Source organism: Dermochelys coriacea, chromosome 1 (assembly GCF_009764565.3).
Source record: "Dermochelys coriacea isolate rDerCor1 chromosome 1, rDerCor1.pri.v4, whole genome shotgun sequence".
In the NCBI taxonomy this organism is placed as follows: domain Eukaryota; kingdom Metazoa; phylum Chordata; order Testudines; family Dermochelyidae; genus Dermochelys; species Dermochelys coriacea.
In genome coordinates this window covers 179,075,504-179,095,911 of record NC_050068.2, presented here as the reverse complement: position 1 = coordinate 179,095,911, position 20,408 = coordinate 179,075,504, and the positions used below count along the sequence as shown (strand labels likewise).

The 20,408-nt window shown below is 36.9% G+C and overlaps 1 protein-coding gene across 8 annotated transcripts in view; it reads left to right on the top strand.

Annotated features, from left to right (window-relative positions):
• The window catches only part of ROBO1 (roundabout guidance receptor 1), a 1,032,116-nt gene that overhangs the window by 1,002,146 nt on the left and 9,562 nt on the right, over window positions 1-20,408 (top strand). For all 8 annotated transcript variants that reach the window (XM_038413136.2, XM_038413109.2, XM_043509586.1 and 5 more), the window contains 5 exons: window positions 1,196-1,303; window positions 3,821-3,965; window positions 5,171-5,422; window positions 9,615-10,024; window positions 13,512-13,664. In XM_038413136.2, coding sequence (XP_038269064.1) covers window positions 1,196-1,303; window positions 3,821-3,965; window positions 5,171-5,422; window positions 9,615-10,024; window positions 13,512-13,664 — 1,068 coding nt within the window. The remainder of the gene's footprint in view (window positions 1-1,195; window positions 1,304-3,820; window positions 3,966-5,170; window positions 5,423-9,614; window positions 10,025-13,511; window positions 13,665-20,408) is intronic.

Here is a 20,408-nt window from a genome sequence, read left to right as displayed (position 1 = left end):
GTGGGATTTATCATTTTGCTCCGATTTTTCTCCCCATGCTTACATTATCAAAAGCATGTCTGCAGCAGATGGGGACTGGATTCTTAGCTACTCTGTGTGGGGGGTTTTATGAGTCAGTAGTCTGATCTTGGATTTCTTATTTCCTAAGTCAAAATCATCTCGCTGACAATTTTACCTATAGCTTTTATAATGAGAAATAACCATTTTGATGAGTTCCATGCTGTGCTTCATTGTCAGTACTTTATGTCCAGTGGTTCTGTTTATGTCTTTATTTTATTTGGTCTATGAAAAGCAACTCATCTCCTCGCTAGTCTTCTGTAAATTATACACACTTCTTAAGCAAGAAAACATTATATTGTCTGATGAACATTTTATCCCTGAGAAATTTTTGTAGCTGTGATTGCCAAATTTAGCATTTAAAAATAAAATCCCTGTAATTAAATGTTCATCCAAACCTTTAGAATTGGATAGGCCAGTTATTGTAGCTGTTAATAGTAAAAACTGTTTCAGCACTATCTGGCAGTCTTCCTGGATACTATAGAGACATTGGACCAAGTTCTCTGCTGGTGTAAACTGACTTCAGTGGAATTTGGCTCTTGTAGGGTTAAACTCACTTCCATGCAGAAATATGGCATAAACCTGGGTATGCTTTGGGACTTGGTTAGGGCATAGGCACTGTGCCTAGGGTTGAATTTCACCCTGAGTGTATGTCTACACTGCAATTGGACAACTGCAGCTGGCCCATGCCAGCTGATTTGGGCTCACAGGGCTTGGGCTAAGGGGCTGCAGCCTGAGCTCTGGCATCTTCCCGCCTCACAGGGTCCTAGAGCCCACTTGCTTGAGCACAAACATCAACACTGCAATTAAACAGTCCCTTAGCACAAGCCCCACAAGCCCAAGTCAGCTTGCAAAGGCCAGGCACAGGTGTCCAGTTGCAGTGCAGACATATCCTTAATGACCATGGACCTTTACTTGGTGTAGCTACTGAGTTGCCCTAAAACTCTGGAAACCTGTGGGTAATAGAAATTAAAGGAAAAGACAGGAGCAAAACAAATATGGGGAGGGTTAAAAGATTTCTCCCCCACCCATGCTTCCTCATAACATGTTCAGTTGGTCTTATTGTGTGTTATGAAGCAGGAATATACAGGAAATAGTTTATGTGTAGGGAATATTAACTGTATTATTAAACCTACAGATTACAGAGTAAATGACAATAATGCTCCAACTATTCCATACAACCAGTCATATGACCAGAATACAGGAGGGTCGTACAACAGTTCAGATCGGGGCAGTAGTACATCTGGTGAGTATATTCATACCAAGCTACAGTCTGCTAAAATAAAATATGGTTCTATTATTATTACCATATTTGATTAAACTGTATACGTATTCAGTATTAATGGCCTGATTTGCAGAACTGCTGTGCATCCAGATCTCCCATTGGAGGAAATACAACAGCAACTCTATTTGGTCAGAATTAACTTCCATAATCTATGGTTGCCTCCTCTTTACTACTTAAAATAAAGCATCAGCTAGTTGATTAATGTCATCTAGAATTGTAAAAGCCATATACTGCAGTATACTTTGGATTTCCTAACTTGGGTCCTCCACTGTTTGACATCATGGCCTCCAAGTAGCCAATTCTATACAAAAGTCCTTCTCAGAAATTTCAAAGAAAGCTGGATATAAACCCGCATACTTCCCTTTCTGGAAAGGCACCAGACTCCCTTCCCATCCCTAGGCACCAACCAAAAAACCCTACTTTATTGTTGTATAGTGCACTTACTGAAAACACCAGAACATTTATTTTATACCTAACAAAACTAGTTTCAGAAAATTTTGCATCTGTAATTTTTTAACTCTGATACCATACAATTTTGTTGAAAGAACTGAAAAAATTCCTCTGTTTTTACTTCCACCGACTCAGTGAATATTTATCAAAACTAATCTTACTGATAACCCAGATTTATACAGTAGAGAATTAAAGAATTTTGTTTCTCACAGTGCCTTTCATATGCAGAGTATCCAAGAGCCCTTTGCAAAAGATTTCCTTGCAAAGAAACCTTGTTCTTCCTTAAAACTTTTGCTTTCTCCTACGATGGCCCAATTGCCTTTTTCCTAACCTGTGTTTGATCTTAATCTAAGTATCCTAACCTAACACTACTCTGGCAATGTAAAAGTGTTTTAGTGTAAATGAGGCCCTGTATCTTCTGTCTTCAGGTAGGTCTGCGCGGTATTCTAATCTGTTTATTTGGGTTATAATGATATACCCCAAATAATAGCAAGCCTCTTAAACCTCCAGGATTCCCTGAAAGAACCTTCTGGGAGTGGGCAGCTTGCCCAATTCTACAGCAGCAGGATCTGCTGAATCCCAGTTCTACAGTATTCAGACTTGAAACACAAAGCAATACCTCTCAGGTATTGAATTAAGAGTGGGGGGCATATTATTTACCGTGCTGACACTTAATATGTTTATTCGTAACAATGACAAATTATAGCCCTACACCAAGGACTCCAGCAGGAATGAAACAAGGTGACCAGAGCAATAAATTAATTGTGCTGAATCTAGTATATAGACATTGGAGGATAAAGAACAAAATGCAGATTATGGTCTCCTTGGGACAATTAGGGTCTTGCTTGACACAATGTGATACTGATGTATCAGTAAAACAATAGTGAACAGCTAAAACATACTGGTAAGTAGCAGTCAATGTGGAGCAATAATGAGCTGAAATATTGTCCATAGGAACACAATGTAGGAGACAGTGGCACAATTACACAATAACTTCAACATCCTTAATTATGTGGATAGGGTAAACTATGCTAGATATTAAAAGAAAAACTCTGCTTTTGCTAAGGAAGTTAATATGAAGAAGAATCATTTCAAAATTTCTATTATTTAAAAAAAAGAAATGAAACTACTAATTGTTTTCAAAGAGTTAACAATAAAAATGACAAAGTATACAAATTAACACAGATAAAATGTAGAGTTAGTTTTGATTACAGATAGTATTCTAATCAAAATTCAGCACCTGAATAATTGGTAAGTAAAGCTGGATTGTTAAAGCTACATCGTTCTGCTATAAGTCATACTTTCTCATTAACAGTGTCTGAAAACATTCATACCATACTTCATCAGGGGTTTTTTTTTTAGTTATTTTAGTTCTTCCAGCAATTATTTTCAACTCCACCTGTCATTCAGACTAAAATTAGTAATTTCATTGTGCCTAAAACATTTCAGTGGACATATACAAATTGAATATATTCAGTGACTTAATGCAACAGTGGAACTTTAATAGATCATATCTTATCCTATTGTATTTTAGGTTCCAGCAATTAAATAACAGAAAGGCACTTTGAAAAATATGTCTATAGCTCATTCGTTTTAGATCATAATCTATAATGTAATTAATAGCTGTTGGAGGATCATTCTTAATGATATTGCTTGTAAAATTCATTTATGGTTTTATTGCATTTTAGCTATTTATTAAGTTATGAATACTGTGTGTTTTGTCCTTGTTGTATTAAAGTTTCTGGTAAAAATTAACTGCAGCAAAATGTGGAATAATTGGTTTTACAATGCATCTGTAATTATGAGGTTATGTATGCAGAGAGGAAGGACCAGAACTTGCCCCCAGTCAAGTCAATGGTAAAATCCACATTGACTTCAATAGGAGCTGCAATGAATCCTGATTCCTTCGCCCTCCCCGCCCCTCTCCCCCCCACACACACCCAGGGGAGATGTAATTAGGTGAAAGTAATTAGGTGAAAAGAGATAATTAAAAGCATTTTTAAAAATATATTATTTATTCATGCTTAGGGAGTCAAGGACACAAGAAGGGTGCCCGCACCCCTAAGGTACCCAAACAGGCTGGCATGAACTGGGCAGATCTACTTCCACCTCCCCCAGCACACCCTCCTCCCCACAGCAATAGTGAAAATTACAGTCTTTCTGTGGATGAAAGGTAAGAAAACTGAACAAATCATCCTTTTATCATTTTGCTGACAAGATAGCTCAAATTGGTTTAATTTAATTTATGCTCTGCTAACGTACTAATGAAGTTTTCCTTCAATCCACTTTGGATGTTCATGAGCTACATACAGTATTATTAAAATACAAAAAAGGCTTTTGAGAGGATTGTGCCTCTGTCAATGCATCTTTACCAACTGTTATTCCAGTTCTGAAACTGATGCTCTGTGTTTGGATTTTAGCGTGTTTTTTTCTTTTTTTTCCATGGGGGAATGACGTACCTTGCATTGTACTCAATGAGGGGCCATATTTAACAGTATAATACACAACCTATTGAATAAATTCTACAACACAGTAATCTTCGATTAGATTAGACCAGTTCTATATTTGTAGACAGCTAGAGATCTGCGATGAAATCTTGGCTCCTTATAAAGTCAATGGGAGTTTTGCCATTGCGATAATAGGGCCAGAATTTTATCCCTTGGATTTAAGTAAACATACTCAATATTCTTAAAAGAATGAAAATAAAATACAAATATTCCAGCGGTTAAATTGTTATTTTCTTAAAATGACCTTGCCTAGTTCTTGACACTTCCCCTGTAATTATAATCCAACAAGCAAGCAGTTCCACAGTTTTTACAGTTTGAAAATCTCTGACCATTTGAGCTAGAATAATGTATAGTAGATGCTGTTGACCAGATCTTCATGTTTATTAAATCAGTGTTTAATAGATCTGGTGGAATATTTTTCATCTAATATTTTATTTAACAAATATTGCAGTCATTTGTTAAATAATTTATCAATTTAATTATGTTTAGTAGCATCCAACCAGCTCTATAACTTGACTACTCTTTGTCAAATAAATTATTTGACACACAATAATATTCACTGAATAATATATTCACCAAATATTATTTTTCTAGTCTTTGATATGCCCTCATACCCATTTTAGTCACCTAACAGCTAATTTAGACACCTACAGGTCTCATGGAATAATTGAGAAATGAAATCCTGGCCACACTGAAGTCAATGGTAAAGCCCTTTTGACTTTAGTGGGATCAGGATCTTTCCCCTAGCCCTTTATGAAAATCTTTCCCCTAGCCCTTTATGAAAATCTTTCCCCTAGCCCTTTATTTTTATTGCATCAAACAAGTTTAATTTAAGCTACAGTCCTCATTTTTTTTAAAAACTATTTCTTAGTTATGACCAAGAAATTCCATGTCCAGTGCCACCTACAAGGATGTATCTACAGCAAGATGAGCTAGAGGAAGAAGATGATGATGAGCGAGGTCCTACTCCTCCAGTCCGAGGAGCAGCTTCCTCTCCCGCAGCTGTCTCCTACAGCCACCAGTCTACTGCCACTCTAACACCCTCACCCCAAGAAGAACTACAGCCCATGTTACAGGATTGTCAAGAGGAAATAGGCCACATACAACACCAACCTGACCGGAGGTATGTTGCCGCAAATATACAGAGATGACAGATGAAATTCCACTTCCACTGAAGTCAATGACAAAACTCCCATTGACTTCAAAGGGCCAGGATTTCACCCAACATATTTACTCTGTTTATATTTAATTTACAAATTGGGAAGATTTGACTATGTATATTCTTAGAGCTAGGTAATTAAGTTTTTAATATTGTAACATGAAAGGAAATGCAGTGTATCATCTTGTGTTGCATACAATGCTAACACAAGTTAAATGCACAGTCATCAGGATACTAAAGTGGTATCGTTAACACAATTTACCATATAATTACAGTTCCATTGTTTCCAATAGATTTACTGCATTATTACCATAAAATAGCTTGCATTATTTCACTGTAACTGTGCAATTAACTTGTCACCAATGTGTATGAATATATATAAATATATAATTTATATAAGCTATAGGTTTTCCTCCTTTCATAAATCCTACGGCAGTAAATTACTGCTTGTGAAATTTCCTTCATGTTCCCACCTTCCCTCATTTTTTAAATAAAGACGGACATTAAATGATCTATATTTGTTCCAGGGACATTTTGCTTCCGTTCTGAGTTTACTGCACCCTTGCAGCTTCTGTTCTATATATATAAACGTGAATTCTGACTAAATGTGACTATGGTTTAGCTTGCTGTTTTATTGCGATAATAGAACTTTTGTCCCAGGAACATATTCTTTGTAGATTCCCCCCCCCCGCCATTAGCTTATATATATATATATTGAATTTATGATAAACTATTAGACTTTTAATATACCTGTCATTTTTTTTGAATTTTTGATTATTTTCAAGAATTTCTAGGCTTATTGTTCCAAAGATCAGTTTAGCATGTATTAATTTTTCATATTTCTTATTCCTGGGCTTATTTCAAAGCAATATTTTTCTAAAGGGTCATCTTGCTGAATTAATTGCTTGAATTTGATTTTGTTAATGTAGCTTTTTATAGGTGTGTTTCCCAGAAAAAGAATGTCTAGTATCTTCTTTTTTTTTTTAGTTTGCCCCTTTTTATTGTAAAGCCAAGCCTAGTACTTTAAACCTTGCTTTTTGAAAATGGCTTCAAATCTGCTTTTAACTTTATCCCCCATGTTTCCTCAGTGTTCCCGTTTCTTCCTCTCTTCTCTAGTATTCTGTAATTTTTTACCCTCTGTCATGTTCTGTATCTTGTCCTCTTTCTTTCTCCTCATGACTTTCATTCCTTTTTTCCCTTCCATGTACACCAATGGAGAAGGGGGGATGTCCGCTCAATCTTGCTTTGGCTGTCGCTTCCCAGACCCTCAGTTTCTCTGTTTTGAATAGTGTGGTGCACTGTGAGTAAGCCAGCAGCCTGTGTGCATAGAAGAGGATGCAGCGGGCAACAGCCTGGCAATTAGAATGTTTCCCTCAGCATGAGGAGTGGGAGGTGGCCACCACAGATATATCACCAAACTTAAGGAAATATGATTGAGATGTGCCTATAAGGATGCACCACTGAACTGCTAGGGTATAAGGATTTGCTATGTAAGGGATGGAAGAAATATCCTACCCATCTTTTTACTGTTATTAAAAGTGGTTAGATAAACATCACTAGCGGATAAATGCCGTTTCCTCCATTCTTTGGAAAGCTGCTAGTGACTCAGCCCTAATAAGAAACACAGTGTAGTTGGACTATCTTGGTTATGTGTTTTTAGCTTTTCCAGTGTTGTCTTTTATCTATGTGATATGTTTGTTTCTTTTATTAAAATAAAGCCACTGTATTGTATAAGTTCTCTTGCATGATCAGCAAGGCTTGCCTGACTGCATCTTCCACTCTACTTTGCCTAATGACAGGTTTCAGAGTAGCAGCTGTGTTAGTCTGTATCCGCAAAAAGAAAAGGAGTACTTGTGGCACCTTAGTATTTTCTACGGCATGCATCCGATGAAGTGAGCTGTAGCTCACGAAAGCTTATGCTCAAATAAATTTGTTAGTCTCTAAGGTGCCACAAGTACTCCTTTTCTTTCCACTCTACTGGCATTGTTATGATCTGTTATGTTGAGGAGTTGGCTGTTGTATGCTCAGCACTTGACGTACATTCTGGAAGGAAGTTTACACTTGGAACATGGAGAGTGACAAGGCTTTCTAATTGAGAACACTTACTTCAAATGACACATACTTCTGTATTAAGTACTAAGATTTCTTGATTAACTGAAAATATTCATTGTTACAAATAATAAAAGTATCTTACAGAGAAATAAGTTGAGCATGTAGTTTTGTACTGAAGATTATATCTAAAATTCTATTATCTGAAATGTATCTGTAAGGTTGGTAGAGCTTTACTCTCTGAACTCCAGTTTATTTGGAGGATGGAAAGGTTACTTAACAGAGGGGGCCATCTCCTCTTCCCTCCGCTTCCCTCCCTCCAGTCTTTAATGCTTTCTGTAATGATTCTACAGCCATGCTGCATGTTGTGGGCCCCAGGAACCAGGCAGCTGGAACATTGCTCTCTGTGATGATGATTGTGTTCAGTAATGTTGTCTGTCCGGTCAGCTTGCCGCAGTTACAGCGGATTGAAATAGAAAGCTCTGCTCTGGAAGAATGTACAAAGCACAGCGAGATAGGAGACACTGTGAATGTTAAAGCCAGAGTCACTGTAATCTAGTATGGGGCTGTATAAAGTGGAAGAAATGCTGCTGTATGTCCATGAATATGCCCATGTTCTCAGTGATCCTACCTTTATGGGTTAGTAAGCAAGCTGATTTTCCAAGAATCCTCTCTGTGTTTTGTAAATAGTTGCCTGTCTCTCGGTAACAAAATCCAGAGAACAGGAAGACTGATAGACAAATATACTACAAGGACACATCTTGCCAGGATCCCACATTAAACCAATATAATTTAGCCAAGATGGAGCACTATATAAAGGCAAATGAAGCTCCTTTTCACTCAGCTATAACCTCTGTCATTTCTATTAAATGATTATTTGGTTAAAATATCTCTAATTGTCACTGCTTCTGTGGCCTTCTATAGTTAAGACAACAAGTAGAAGTGCGTGTAAAATATTTTTAAGGAAATGGTAGATTATTAAGTTCAAGGATTTCTGCATTTTGTTGTGAAAGATGAGCACTTTTTTTAAAAAAAGGAAATGTTTGTTAGATACATAATTTTTTTAAGCAAAACCTCGCCCATTTCCAGGAGTGGGTGGGTAAAACTAAGCCAGCCAAAAATAGGAAAATTAACATTTTTCAAGTTTGTAAAGATAGCCATTTTGCTGAAGTGATGATAAAGCAAAATTGATGGGTTGGAAACCATGAGAAATAGAAAATTTTGCAAACCAGATTCTGGTCAAGAGAGCAAACGGCAGATATCCTTAGTGATGAAAGAAGACAAAAGTCTGGTCATTCCCTCCTTTTGGGTAAATGACAACTAAAAAGCACAGGGGACAAACTAATGACAATATCTGCAACATTAAGATAAATGTTCTGCAGATCAAAATATTAAATGAACCAAACTTTTATCCCATAATGCCCAGACACAGTCCTTTAACTTTTGAATCTAGCAGCTCTGTTACTGATTATTTAGGAACAAGAATAATATGGATATATTTGGATGCTCCCCAAAGTTAGATATAAATGATATTGAATAATTCTCTTTAACATTACCTTCCAGACCAGTTTCAAACCTATGTTTGAAATAAGTGGGAAAAAAATTCTGAGAAGGATAATGTTTATGGAACAGTCTGCTTGGGTGTAGATGCCTATTGTCTCCGATAATAGCAAGCTTCAAAAGCAATATACAATCACACCTTTTGCTCACATTCACAGGCGTGCACTTCCTAATGTAATTCTTTAAGCTATATCCTAAACTGTCACTTCCCCTTTCCTAACTGAACATGAGCTAAATTATGAAACATAAGGAGATTTATACATAAGTGAGCACGTTTTTATTAACCTGGGAGTGAAAGGTACCATAAGAGACGGACAATTTCTTTTTTTGGTTGATTTCTGGTTTCGTAGCTGTCAATCATCTCTGATTATAGCAAAAAAGTAAAATCTTGCTACTTTCAACTCTAAATCCTGGGAATTTAAAATGGCAAAACAAATTGGTTGGCATGTAAGAGAAATATTCCATTGTTTTTTCCAGGATATTTTGTTTTGGTCTGGTTAGTTTGTGCAACTGAAATAACAATTTCTAACCTTATGTTTACATGCAGACGTCAGCCTGTGAGTCCTCCACCCCCTCCAAGGCCTATTTCTCCACCACACACCTATGGTTACATTTCAGGACCCCTGGTCTCAGATATGGATACTGATGCACCAGAAGAGGAAGAGGATGAGGCAGAAATAGGGGTTGCCAAGATGCAGAACAGAAGGCTCCTTTTGCGTGGCCTTGAACAGACACCTGCCTCGAGTGTTGGGGATTTGGAAAGCTCTGTAACGGGGTCCATGATTAATGGCTGGGGCTCAGCCTCAGAAGAAGACAACATCTCAAGTGGACGGTCCAGCGTTAGCTCTTCTGATGGATCATTTTTTACTGATGCAGATTTTGCACAAGCTGTTGCTGCAGCAGCAGAATATGCTGGTCTTAAAGTAGCAAGACGTCAAGTGCAGGATGCAGCAGGAGGTGAGGTCTTATAAAGTCACGGTGTGCTTGGCTGGGAATGAAAAAAGAAAAACTGCCACCATGTCATGTCTTTTATCCAAAGGTTGTCCCTGAATTTCTTAAATAACTTAACAATGAATCACAGTCTGCTGTTCCAATTTGTACAAATTCAGCACACTCAGAAAATTGACTTGCATGCCCACATAATTATCTCCTATGCTATGGCTCTTTCAGCAGGTAATGTATTATTTGTTGAAGTGAAATGGGAGGCAGTTAACGCTGCTTAAGATCTCCAGGTTGCGGGGTGAGGAAGGACCTTGAATGAAGCAGTCCAATTCACTATATTACATTTGATTGCTGCTAAACGTTGTTTTACATAAAATCAGTTGTTGGAGATGTGGCTGTAAAAAGGAAACCGGTGTGCTAAATCATGGGGGAAAAACTCTAATTGATTTAAAATTCAAATACAGCTGAAATTATTATTGTTCTCTTAGGTCTTGTCTATACCGCTCCACAGTTTGGAATATGGGTGTGTGAATAGCAGTGAACACCAAACGGCTGCACTGTAACTTCCCCATGTGGATGGTTATGGTCATGAACTAAAAGGCTCCTAGTTTGCATAAATGTAGTCCTCTTCAAACAGAAGTGTGTAGATATGCTGTAGAGTTTGGTGAAGAAGTGGAGGAATGGGGGGCAGGTTGGTGATAAGGATAAAGGCTCGTGTAGACCGTGGTCTGTCAGAGAGGAAGAAAAACAAAAATAAAAACAACATTCATATTCTTTGACTGTTGTAACTCAGGCATGCTAATGTGCTCTGAACTGAAAATACATGCAGTTACATGAACTCAGTTTGGGAGCCATTTGCAAACTTAAAAATGGTTGAACAGTTTTGTCTTTGTTTTTAAATGTTACAGTATAAAGATGTAAGGGTATAGTGCGTATCTAAGCAATGAAATCAAACATAGAAAGTTCAATCTTAAATTTCTCTGTTGTGCAAAATCACCCCTATGCACATCATATATATAGGACACAGGAATTATCATACTGCACTAGTCCAGTATCCTGTCTCCTACCGTGGCCAGTACCAAATACTTCAGGAGAAGGCATAAGAAGTCCAGAAGAAGCAGGCAGTTTGGGATAACATGTCTTGAGGGAAGGTTCTTACAATTGGTTTATTCCCTGAAGCATGGCGATTTAGACCCTTTCAAAAACTCTTGTTTGTTTAGAATTTGCTATTATAACTCTGGATATTCTTGTTATCCGTATAAACATCCAGTTTCTTTTTTATTCTTGTTAAGCTTTTAGCCTCAATGACACCTAAAGGTTATATAAAACTGTTATTTCCTCTTACTGATTTTGAAATTTTGCTACCGTTTAGTTTAATTTAATGCCTTTTTTCCCTTATATTATGAGACAGGGTGAACAGAAGTTTCCAGTTGGCCCTTTCTCTAAAATGCATTATTTTGTGTATTTTTCATGTCCTCCGTGTAAAGTACATGATCCCAATCTTTTTGTTCTCTTCATATGAGAGTTTTAGTTTATCCATGTCTACTGGAATGTGAAAAGTATAATGTTTCAGTTTTAACACTTTATTTTCTAGGTTTTGTAAGTTTAAGAATACATTTAATCACATTTTAAGGTAATTATTTGCCATTTACTACACTGGGAAACATCATCAGTCTCTGTTTGGAGCATAATTGAGACAAACTGCCCTTGGCTTGGCATCATAATTTATAACCTGTCATTTCAGAAACTTCTCTTAGATTACAAACTACACTTGGCTTTTCCGCTGGTCAACACTCGATATGTAATAAGTATTTCATATTGGAGCACAAGCACTATTAGTTACCAGGATTAATTGAATATGAATAACCAGTGATCTGAGTAGGCTTCATGCTTACCAAATGGGTTAGTGTCATGTTTCAGCTGAAAAATGGGACTGCCACAGTTCGAAGAGATCTGTGACTATCTTACCAACCCTGTATAGCCACTAGAGCCAGAACACTGGGATTCTATTACTGTAGTTTTGTCTTCACCCAGTCTACAGAGCTGCAAGATTCCTTTCTCATTTCTAATTTCCATTCTGACTTTTAGCATTCCTTTGTTTCAACATGGCTGTTCATCATGAAAAAAGAGAAGGGGAGGTAGTTTAGTTATTTTGAGAGAAATCTTGTCCCCACTGCAGTCAGTAGTAAAACTCGCGTTGACTTAAATGGGGCCACAATTTCATCCTTTTGTATAACTATTTGGAATGGATATTTTTACATACTACTGATGTAAAAAAAAAATTAAACTTAGCAACATTTAAAAGAGTATTATGAACTGGAGGTTTTGTTTTGTTTTGTGTTTGCATTTTCCTGAATAAAAACACTGGAGATGTGACACTGCTCATGTACAAATGAAGTATTAGGAAATGCAAATCAGGGTGTCACAGGGACTGCTGGTCGGTCACCTCCTGGTTGCTCTGGGGGATTAGCTGATTTCAGGTCCGACACCTCCTTTCCACCTCTTACCGTGTGCTCTGCCTTCTCTTCCTAGCTTTCTGTGAGGCAAGTTGCTCCATCCAGCCAAATCACAAACGTCCTCTCCTTCCAGCGTATCAGAGTCTCTGCTAACGAACAGGCTCAGGCAGCCTTCCCATTCACTGCCCAGCCAGTGCCACTTCCCCAGTAGCTGGTAGAGGAGCTCATCCCACCCTCTAGTCTGGGTCCCGAATGTTCTGTCCTGTTCTGGACCTTACTGCCTTTTTCCTGAGTCTTTACCAGCCTTCTGGCTCCACCCCTTAGGCTACTTCCCTGCAGCTCCTTTCTGTTGCTAGCTTCCTGGCTTTATCCTAGTCCTGCCTCTTTCTTCTCACCTGGGCACCATCATCATGCAAGGGATTAATTAGGCCACAAAATTCCTTCTCAGCCTTATTAACCCCTTTCAGGCTGGTGTGGGGTGAAGACCCCATCATACAGGGATTTGTCATATTTTGGATCTAGGAATAATTTGGTGTACTTCACAAACAGTGCTTTATTCTTAATGATTCAAGCAGTGTAGTGCTATATGCATTTGTAACCAGGTCCTGCTCATTGTTCTGCCATGGTACATTTGAGTGAACCTGTGCATTGTCCATGCCAGAGGATCTGAAGCCCATTGTGAAAGTGATGCAATTTGTTGTTGATGGACATTGCTATTGGGCTGATAAAACATTCTGTTCCTGCTTGGTCACAGAGTTCAGATTCCTGCTAGAAACAAACAAGTTACATAATTTCTGGGAAACTAAGTCCGCCTTTTTATCGATTTGAAGATTAATGTATCTATTCAATTGTTTGTTAAAAATATGCTGTAAACTATATCACCAATAAGGATATTACAAGATTTAAGTTAATGTAATATTATAATTAAATAACTTTAGTTTTAGAATGGCTGCACATGATTCTTATTTTAAAAAGAGGGGGAATATAATATCTTATTTTGGAGAGAAAAATAACAACATTCTGTTGTTCTGTAATTATTTTTTCAGGCCGTAGACATTTTCATGCATCGCACTGCCCTAGACCCACCAGCCCTGTGTCTACTGACAGCAACATGAGTGCTGTTGTAATACAAAAGGTCCGACCTGCCAAAAAGCAAAAACACCAGCCAGGACATCTGCGCAGAGAAGTCTACACAGATGGTAAGTAAGCCCACTGAAACAGTTGAAAGTGTCAATGAACCAGTCTAGATATTTGCTGAGTGTGTAAAGGTTTTCCTCAGAGATAACATTATTTAAAAAAAAACAGTGATTTGTGTTTGCTATTGCTAAATATGTTGAGCAAATCAATCATTTTAAATTTGCATACTTGGTAGTCTTTATGGATGCCTCCACTGCACCTGTTTTCTGTAGTGTCCTAATAGGCTAATTGCTGCCATTATTTAAGAGAAAAGGTAGCACTATAAGTAGAGTAGTTGAAAATAATGTGTGTCTGGGATTAAAATTTTCGTTAAAATAATGGAACAATAACTCCTCCAAACTGTCAGGTTTTTTTTCCACAGAAACAATTTAGCATTCAGATGGTAACCAACAAAATAGCTGAATTTTAATCCGAATGCAAGTATTGTTAGTTACTTTATGCACCAAAAGGCAAAATGTAATCATCTTCTCTCATGCCTTCACACACAATATCGACTCCTGCTGAAAAGGTAATGCTTGTATTCTCTGGGGAGTATAGGAGGATAATGCAAACATTGTGATGTTGTCTAGAGAAAGCCTTTAATGAAAATGCCTCAGGTGGCCCAGCTTTTATTAAACCACCGCCTTCCAGTTTTTTATAAACAACTCAAGGGCTTTGTGGAAATTCATGTAAGATAAATTCTTGAAGACTTACCCATCTTGTCAAGTTTGCTAAATTCACTAGAGGAGGAGGGGAACGAAGGAGTGTCAGAAGCATCATTCCCCACCTCCTGGTTCTCAGCAACAACAATCTGATTAGGACTTTCATTACCAGTCAGAAATTTTTCAAAGAGGGGCATCATTTGCCATTATCATATGAAAGCCTAATATTATAGATCCTTATCCAGGGTTACAAGAAAGGGTTTTTGAGCCACTTCTCCCTGTGAGTCCTACCACTTGACAGAAAAATTTAATACAAAGCTCACAGCATGATGAGCAGAAGTAATTTTGCAATGAGTGGTTGTCCATGCTATTATCTGACTTTATTCTGAGTATTTTCTCTCACTAGCATCCATCTGATATTAGACTGCATTAAATACTGGCATGACACAGTGCACCTGGGCCTCTTGGCTTCTGCCCAGGTCCCTTTTGTCAGTGAAACTGAGCTGTCAGAATATTATCTGATTTCAAGAGGTTATTTACAGTGGTTTTGTGCGTGTTTTCTTCTATGAAAAGGACAACACGGTGTAAATCCCAAAACTATACTAGCGATTTTACATTTATGGGACCTCTGTAATGGCATTTTACAAGATTTTATGGACATTTTATCAGCTTTTATTATCTTGAAGAGAATGCTCTTAACTGAAAAATTGGCTAAACATCAAACCTTGATATAATCACATTTACAGTAGCTAGGACATCAGAAAGAAAATCTGGACTGGAGTTGTATGTGGCCATTTCTTTCCCTCTAGCACAGGAATAAATAAGCGAGGGATCTGTATTTGGTGTATTTTGTAAAAATAATTATACTAAGTTAGACCATACAGCACTGTGGTTAAAAATTGTAACACATTTGACAGTTGTGATCAATATTTGTTTTGTATGCTCGAGCAGATGCTTATTTCAACATGTTTTCTAATAAGACATTATTTTCTGCTAACCTATGTGTTATAATTAATTTGCTATATATTGTGATTGGTCAGAGAGTAGGGATTTGTTCTGCAATACTAATAAAACCCAGTTCAGTTTTGTTGTATTATTATTTTTTGCCCCGATCCATTTGCACAGCCATATTTCAATTCAAAAAAAAATTTCAAAAATTATGAAAATTATAGTCACTCATTTTAATAGGCACATATAGAAGCTGCTCCTTTAGAATAAGCTGTAAAATAATATCTACTAATTATTTTCCTTAAGTGGAGAACAGTGATATGTAGACATGAAAGAAACAATTGAGCGCAGTTGACCTTTCAAGATTCCTCTTAGTTTCTCCCATTGGTTTGGTGTCATACTGTGATTTATTTCTTTTATAAAGCAGTGCTTACTACTTGAGAAGCTTCTAGTTTTTCCCATAATGAGTGAGCAGCCTAGTTTACAGTGGAAGAAAACTAATAGTCTGAACCTGGACTTTTATCACTGGTTGGAGCTGTTAAATACTAAAAGGGAGAAGAGATTAATTATTTCATCATTTCTCTATCTTTTCAATAAAACCTACATTCAGAAGTGATTGCTAAACAACAGCTATTTCTTATGTAGCATAGAAACATTTTTCACTATTCCCAAATTACTTGATTACATTAGCTCAATAAATATTTTCTAGCAGTTTTATGAAATATCTGTGACATGAAGGATTTACACAGCTGGATGATAAAAAAAAATATGGAAGCAAATTCAGGAGTCAAATGATTGGTTGAAATTGCCAAGAATGTTGTCAGCAGCATTATATGCATATGCTGTAAAAATTCTAGTTTTTTCTTTTTCTTACGGCACGGTTTATGAAGTAGATTATTGTTGTTTCATTTATTCATAATGCAGCAATGAAAAGAGATGTGTTTGCTTTCCATTGCTTATTTTTAAATACAGGATGTTTTTTAGTTTACTGTGCATTGTATAAGATTTAACAAACTGAGGGTAATGTAATGACTATATTATGTCCTTGCCTGATACTAGTTCAGATCAGTTTCTGCTGAATGTAGAACAGACTTTCAGCTCTGTTGTTTTGTTCATTGACAGTCATCCAGATTGTAAAATGTTCGCCATATTTGTTGCTAAAAATCTTTTGCTGAGAGAGGAGAGTAAAGAGTAAATGTATGAATATTTAATTGTTCTTTGTCTAGTCTTTCAGAGAGTTAAATACAAGCAAGCGCATTACTAAAACCTACTAACAAATGCATTTCTCCCCTACCCAACCTCCTCTGACCTATTTACATACTTTATTTAAAAATCAAGTCTAACAAATATTTTCTGTGCCGAACTTGTCATAAATTATACATTTGCAAGCCTCTTTTGAATCATTGTTTTGATTTGATTTATCACTAATTAGAAGCCCTCAGACTTGTAAGCATTTAGGTAAACGAAGTGAAAATCTTCCGCAGTGAGTTATAGTCTTTGGGATTTTCCATACAGATTATGGCATTGGCAGTATCAACATATGGTGCCTGATTTTTAAATTCAGCCTCCATTTTTGTTCCCACATTTGATGTAGGTAGCTAGCTAACTACCTGAAAAGCAGGTTAATAGCTCAGTGTTATCATTTGCACCCACAATAAATGATGAGGTTATTAAAGCAACGTTTCTCACAAGTGGAAAGGTGGCAGTGCCAGATATTGACATGACAAACAATTCCAAAATGTTTCCGACTCTCCCCACTATAGTCCCATCTGTATTGTTGTGTCTCTCTGCTTTGATGATACAAAATGTCTAAACTGTGCGACTTCAGAAAGAAAGAAAAATTATATCTAAATAAAATTTTTTCAGTTTCTACAAATTGCCAAAAATGGTGTTTTTCTATGAAATGATGTTATAATTTGAACTTTCAGTTTCTTGTGACATTCCAGGATAAAGCATTTTTGCAATAGGACACAGCAACTGCTTCTATCCTGAGGCATCTGGGGATGCTGACCTTAAAACTGAGACATTTTTTATGAGATGAAAAGCTTGTACTATGTGTAAGTTATAATTATATAAACATGCACATTGAAAAAAAACCTTCTTTATATATTGTACTGGGGTTTTGTACATGCGTTTGCTCAATTATTGTTCATGCAAGTTAGAACGCTGCATCTGAAATGAGTTAAGCAGGTGAGGAACTTTACTTATATGAGTAATACCTGGAGTTGGGTTGCTCACATGCATAAAATTACTCGTGTGCTTCAAACTTTTCAGGAGCAAGGCCTAAATCTGCAGTTTTGCATGCATATTTGTATGTGCAGTTAAGAAAATCTGGCGTGGTATATTTTAGAGAAAACACATAGCATATCACAATCTTTAACTATCAACTGTTTTTTCCTGAGATATGATAGTAGATATCTTGGACTTTATATTTTTAATTTTTTTACAGAAGATTCCTAATAATATTTCATTCATCGTTACTTAGGACTGATCTTTTTTATGTTTATTTTCAGTTTCTCCACTTTAGTACAAAACTGGCATAGTGAATTGATTATTTTTTCTGCAATTGTTTTCCCCATGATTATTATGTATACTCTCATTTATAATTTTATTGAAAATTATAATCACCCTTTTCAAAAGGCACATATGGAAGATTTCCCCTGTAGAATGTTATAAAATGGCATCTGTTAATTGTTTGTCTTAAATGGGCATTAATACAACACCTATATGCAGACACAAATTAAATAGTTGAGAGCAGCTGACCTTTACTAGATACCTCTGAATTCCTTATATTGGTTTGATGTCACTCAGTTATTAATTTTTTTTATTTCTCGCTGCAGAGGCCTCCATTTTCTTTTTAATAACTAAACATAACAGTTTGTACTAGAGGAGGTAGATTGAGTTTTGATTTTCTCTGTGATTTGAGCTGTTAAATAAACACCACAAGAGTATAATAATGCTGACCTCAGAAAAGTTTCCTTTTTCCTTTTTAAAGGATTCTTCTCAGCAAGGAACACTATGTTATAATGAAGATTTTTATAGTTTCCCTGCAGGGTATGACAAAGCTGTCTCTGAAGAGACTATTACTTTTTCTGTAGTTATTGTTGTATTAATGCAATTTTACAAAAGTTTTTCATATGGATATGTTTTCTCTTCTATTACCGTGCCTTAATTCTACCTAAATAATCATTTTAATCGTTGCCCACTCTAACTTGTAACTGGTTAGGATTTTGGGGAGAAAAATTGGTTAGTTATACTTCACTGACTGATTTCTGTAATTACCGATGACTTTGTATACATTTCTTAGTAATGTCTAAAAATGGTTGAGAAGTCAGAAGCCTCTGATGAAGAAGTTTATAGGGGCAGCTCATATTCAGGTAATTCCAACTACTTTCAAAACGATGCCCACAAAATTCCCAATGTTATGGCAGTCTAGGGTGACCAGACACCAAATGTGAAAAATCGGGATTGTGGATGGGGGGTAATAGGAGCCTATATTAAAAAAAAAAAAAGACCCAAAAATCAGGACTTTCCCTATAAAATCGGGACATCTGGTCACTCTATGACAGGGGAGAAGAAAAAAGATTGCACTTATAAAGATTCCCAGTTTATATTTGATGCAAATAAGGGGAACAGAAGGAAACATTTCCCAAAGTGTAAGACTTGCCCCTGGAGAGTGCTTGGAAGATGTATAAATTAAGATGGACACGTCTTTATCGCCAGTGCATGGCGAGGCTGATGGGCATTATTGGTTTCTTTTACCTGAAGTACTCAGTTTTCCAAAGTTAGGAAATGTAGCTTGAACCACCTTTCTACTCCCTTGATTCTGGGCCAGCCAATGACTGAAATGAACCCAAGCATAACTTAAAGCAGGTGAAGGACTGCTGTATGTTAGCCCTGTTGCAGCGATTCCACATGGACCACTATGCCAGCTAAGGCTCAGGTAGAGCTTCATGCACAATTCCACCCTTTCCCTCAGCTATGGCACACTCCTGCAATGCCCCTGAGAGGGAATCTTAAGTGGCCACCATAGGACAGCGTTCTAGTTGCTAATGCCAGGAATATATCTCATCATCCCATTTACTTTTACTCAGGGCTTAAATTCTCAGAAATTATTTCCCAGAGTCCCCTACCCCCTTCAGCTGTGAGGTGCCGGAGCTCATGGCTTCTTCTCTGAGGGGCATGCCAGGGCTCCTAAGGATTTGAAAATATTTACCAGAGATCCTTTCCAGACAGCTCTGGATGAGTTTAAGCTCTGCTTTTATTCCAGTTTTTAGTCATCTCGAACTCATCTCCTTACTTTTGTTGTACCAGTTTAGTCAGTTTTCAGTTCAAATGTACATCTGCACAAATATACCTTGAACTATCTGAATGTACAGAGGTGATAGCTGAAAAATGCAGGTGCTCTGAGATTTTGAAAGCTCTCTCAGATCGTCTCAGAGGAAATAGTGAGAATGAATGCATTTCATTGCAAATTGCTGAAGCAGGGATTTTAAAATGTTCAGTGATCTTCATTCTCTAATAGATGCATTACTGACTCATTTACACCTCTCACATGCACATTTTCTTCATCTGTTTACTTAATGTATGCCTATAGTTTGTTTCCTGTAGCCTTGATCCAAAGCAGCGTTGTATCTTAGTTACAGTATGTGAGCTTTTTAAAACTTTCCTTCACCTTTTATAATACAGTTGTGTGCTATTATAACTGACTGATTGCTTTCTCCTTCTATTTTTAAAAATGTTAAGTATTAATGTGGAAGAGAGAAAAATAGCATAGATGCACCTTATAAATAGTTATTGTTGCCGTGTTGGGATACATTCGATACTGCAGCACAAGCTAAATGGAAGAGAAAAGTTATAAAACTATTTTCAATGGGCCAGTCTCATTAGTCTTCATGTTAGGTTTTGGGGCTTCAATTCTATGACTGTGCCAAGTATCCTCAATACCGACTTCTTCAGTACTTTGTTTAGCTGTCAACTATTTTCAAACATCTCTGAAATATCTTGCAGGAAGCACTTAATATCTTGCAGAATTTGTGTCCTATTTACATAATGCATACCTACAAGAAGAAGATTTGATCAAAAATGCAGATGTGTCAAACCTAGGAGGGGTTGGAAAGGATGTAGAGAAACTGGAAAGCACTCGGACACAAGTGA